Raw genomic sequence first — 2733 nt, 5'->3', positions numbered from 1 at the left:
ATCAGCATAGTGCCTCTCGTCTGTCTTCATAACAGTCAAAGCGTGTGACCAAAGATTCCAGTGTGTGTCAAAATAATGTGCTGTGACTAAAGCTATCGTTACTGAGAGAAGTCCAGTAGTCTCCCGTTAGCGCAACCGTGTTTGTCTGTCTTAGCTTTATCCTCTACATAGGAGTTGTGAACCTTGCTTGTAATGGTGGCTCTCGAAGGTAGTTCATATGTATAATTGTTAGATGCGATGCGAATAATTTCAAGTAGACCCTCGTCCTCCACTACATTAACTGGCCTACATGCTGTCACCACCCATTTAGCTATCGCTGTGGTGAGTCTATGAATTTATTTTTGACAGGCTTAATAAAAATTGATCAAAATGACTAATATTTTGTATAGCAATTGGCTCTTCTACTTTACACTGTTACATCAGGGTTCATCAGGGTTACTGAGTTACAGAAAATTAACCGTTTTTACTTTTATTTCAGAGTTGACTGAAGAAAACAAGGATAATGAGGAATTGAGTGAAGTTGAGAAAATGTATCTCGGAACTGGAGAAAAACCTTTGAGTTGCTCTCAAACCAAACAGAAAGATTTAAAGAAAAGAAGAGCCGAGAAATCTTTCACCTGCACTCAGTGTGGAAACAGTTTCTCAAGCAAATATAAATTTGATGTTCACATGACAGTTCACACTGGAGATAAACCATACAAGTGTTCACACTGTGACAAGAGATTAATTAATTCAGGACATCTGAAAACACATGAGAGGATCCACACTGGAGAGAAACCGTACATGTGTGATCAGTGCGGGAAGAGTTTCACACAATCATCAAGCCTTAAGGATCACATGAACATCCACACTAGAGAGAAACTGTACGCATGTGATCAATGCAGCAAAACATTTTTGAGAACTTCAGACCTGAAGAAACACCTGACAGTTCATACAAAGGAGAAGCCACATTCATGTTATTTGTGTGGAAAGAGTTTTTCACGTCTACAATATTTAAAAGAACATCAGAAAATACATACTGGTGTGAGAGAGTACATGTGCTTTGAGTGTGAAAAGACTTTTACTTCAGCTGAAAATTTAAAACAGCACCAGAAGATTCACACTGGAGAAAAACTTTATAAGTGTTCACACTGTGACAAGAGATTCAGTGTGTCATCAAATCTGAAAGCACATGAGAGAACCCACACTGGAGAGAAACCATACAAGTGTTCACACTGTGACAAGAGATTCAGTGTGTCATCAAATCTGAAAGCACATGAGAGAACCCACACTGGAGAGAAACCATACAAGTGTTCACACTGTGACAAGAGATTCATTCAGTCAGCAAATCTGAAAACACATGAGAGGATCCACAGCAGAGACAAACCTTATAAGTGTTCACACTGTGACAAGAGATTTGTTCATTCATCAAATCTGAAAACACATGAGAGGATCCACAGCAGAGACAAACCTTATAAGTGTTCACACTGTGACAAGAGATTTGTTCATTCAGCAAATCTGAAAACACACGAGAGGATTCACACTGGAGAGAAACCGTATCACTGCACTGCATGTGGGAAGTGTTTCAATCAGTCATCTTCTCTACACAAGCATACAAAAAACATTCACAGTAAGTAGATCATCTTCAGATCCAGCACTTTCAGGTCTGACACTGCGTCCTCAAATGTTACACAAAAATGCATCAAACAATAAAATATCATCTGGATAAATCTGTCCTAACCAGACATTACAAGTGACATGACAAAGAAACATTATCTAAAGTTTTCACAGTGAATAAAGTTCATCTTCATCTTCAAAACCAGCAGATTCAACTGAGAGATTCAGATCAACTCAAAGATGGAGTTCCTCCCCAAAGAACAATGTCAAAAAGTTTTATTCTTGAATATCATTTTGCTTTGTGATATAAATGGAATCCCAGTGCTTTCTTATGACTTTCAAATTATGTTCAATTGTCTATAATTCATAAGTATCACTTGTAGTTTGCTTACTTTTTCATGAAGGAAAGTAGAAGCTTTTTTACAAACTGTTCTTGTTCAGGAAGCTGAAGAAGAGGCTGTAACACTTTTAAGAGAGACTGAGATTTAATTTTAATAGTGTTCTTCATTGATATTTTTAAAACTAGTTATTCTTCTATGATATGTTTAGAAAATGCAGATGCATGATATACTGTCAGCTTTGTAACTGATCATTCTGTGCTTCTCTTGAATGAATTCCTGAACCCGGTATTAAAGGAGCCCTGGGGCTAAATTACAAAACACTCTAGTATTGATGAGCTCTGACGATATCAGTTCTGCTTTCAGTATTGAAACAAATTAAGAAAATACACTTACAATTTATTACTGGTACATCAACGTTATCAAGCTAATTGCAACTGTTTCTATATGTGATAACCCAGGTAGGAGGGGACATTCTTGCAACCTTGCGCAACGTTCCCCAAAAGTTCTCTAAAGGTGAGGAAAGTCGCGAACCTTTACAGAACATTAGGGACATTCCTAAAACGTCCTCTTTTGGTTATGAAAGTGCTGCTGCTCAATGGTCCTTACACTCTTAAAAATAAAGGTGCTTCACGATGCCATAGAAGAACCTTTTTGTCTAAATGGTTCCATAAAGAACCTTTAACATCTGAAGAACCTTTCTGTTTCACAAAACGTTCTTTGTGGCGAAAGAAGGTTCTTCAAATTATAAAAAGGAAGAAAGAGATGGTTCTTTAAAGAACCTTTGACTGAATGGTTC

General features: G+C 37.4%; 1 protein-coding gene across 1 annotated transcript; it reads left to right on the top strand.

The window, feature by feature from the left end:
* Positions 1–458: 458 nt before the first annotated feature.
* Positions 459–1713, top strand: LOC107577415 (zinc finger protein 271-like). The gene has a single exon (XM_016263496.1). The coding sequence runs from the start codon at positions 529–531 to the stop codon at positions 1615–1617; it is 1089 nt and encodes a 362-aa protein (XP_016118982.1). The 5' UTR covers positions 459–528; the 3' UTR covers positions 1618–1713.
* The last annotated feature ends 1020 nt before the right edge of the window (positions 1714–2733 follow it).

The sequence above is a fragment of the Sinocyclocheilus grahami genome, unplaced genomic scaffold (assembly GCF_001515645.1).
Source record: "Sinocyclocheilus grahami isolate Dianchi unplaced genomic scaffold, SAMN03320097.WGS_v1.1 scaffold5981.1, whole genome shotgun sequence".
In the NCBI taxonomy this organism is placed as follows: domain Eukaryota; kingdom Metazoa; phylum Chordata; class Actinopteri; order Cypriniformes; family Cyprinidae; genus Sinocyclocheilus; species Sinocyclocheilus grahami.
The sequence above is the reverse complement of the archived record's forward strand: the minus strand, read 5'-3'. Positions and strand labels throughout refer to the sequence as shown.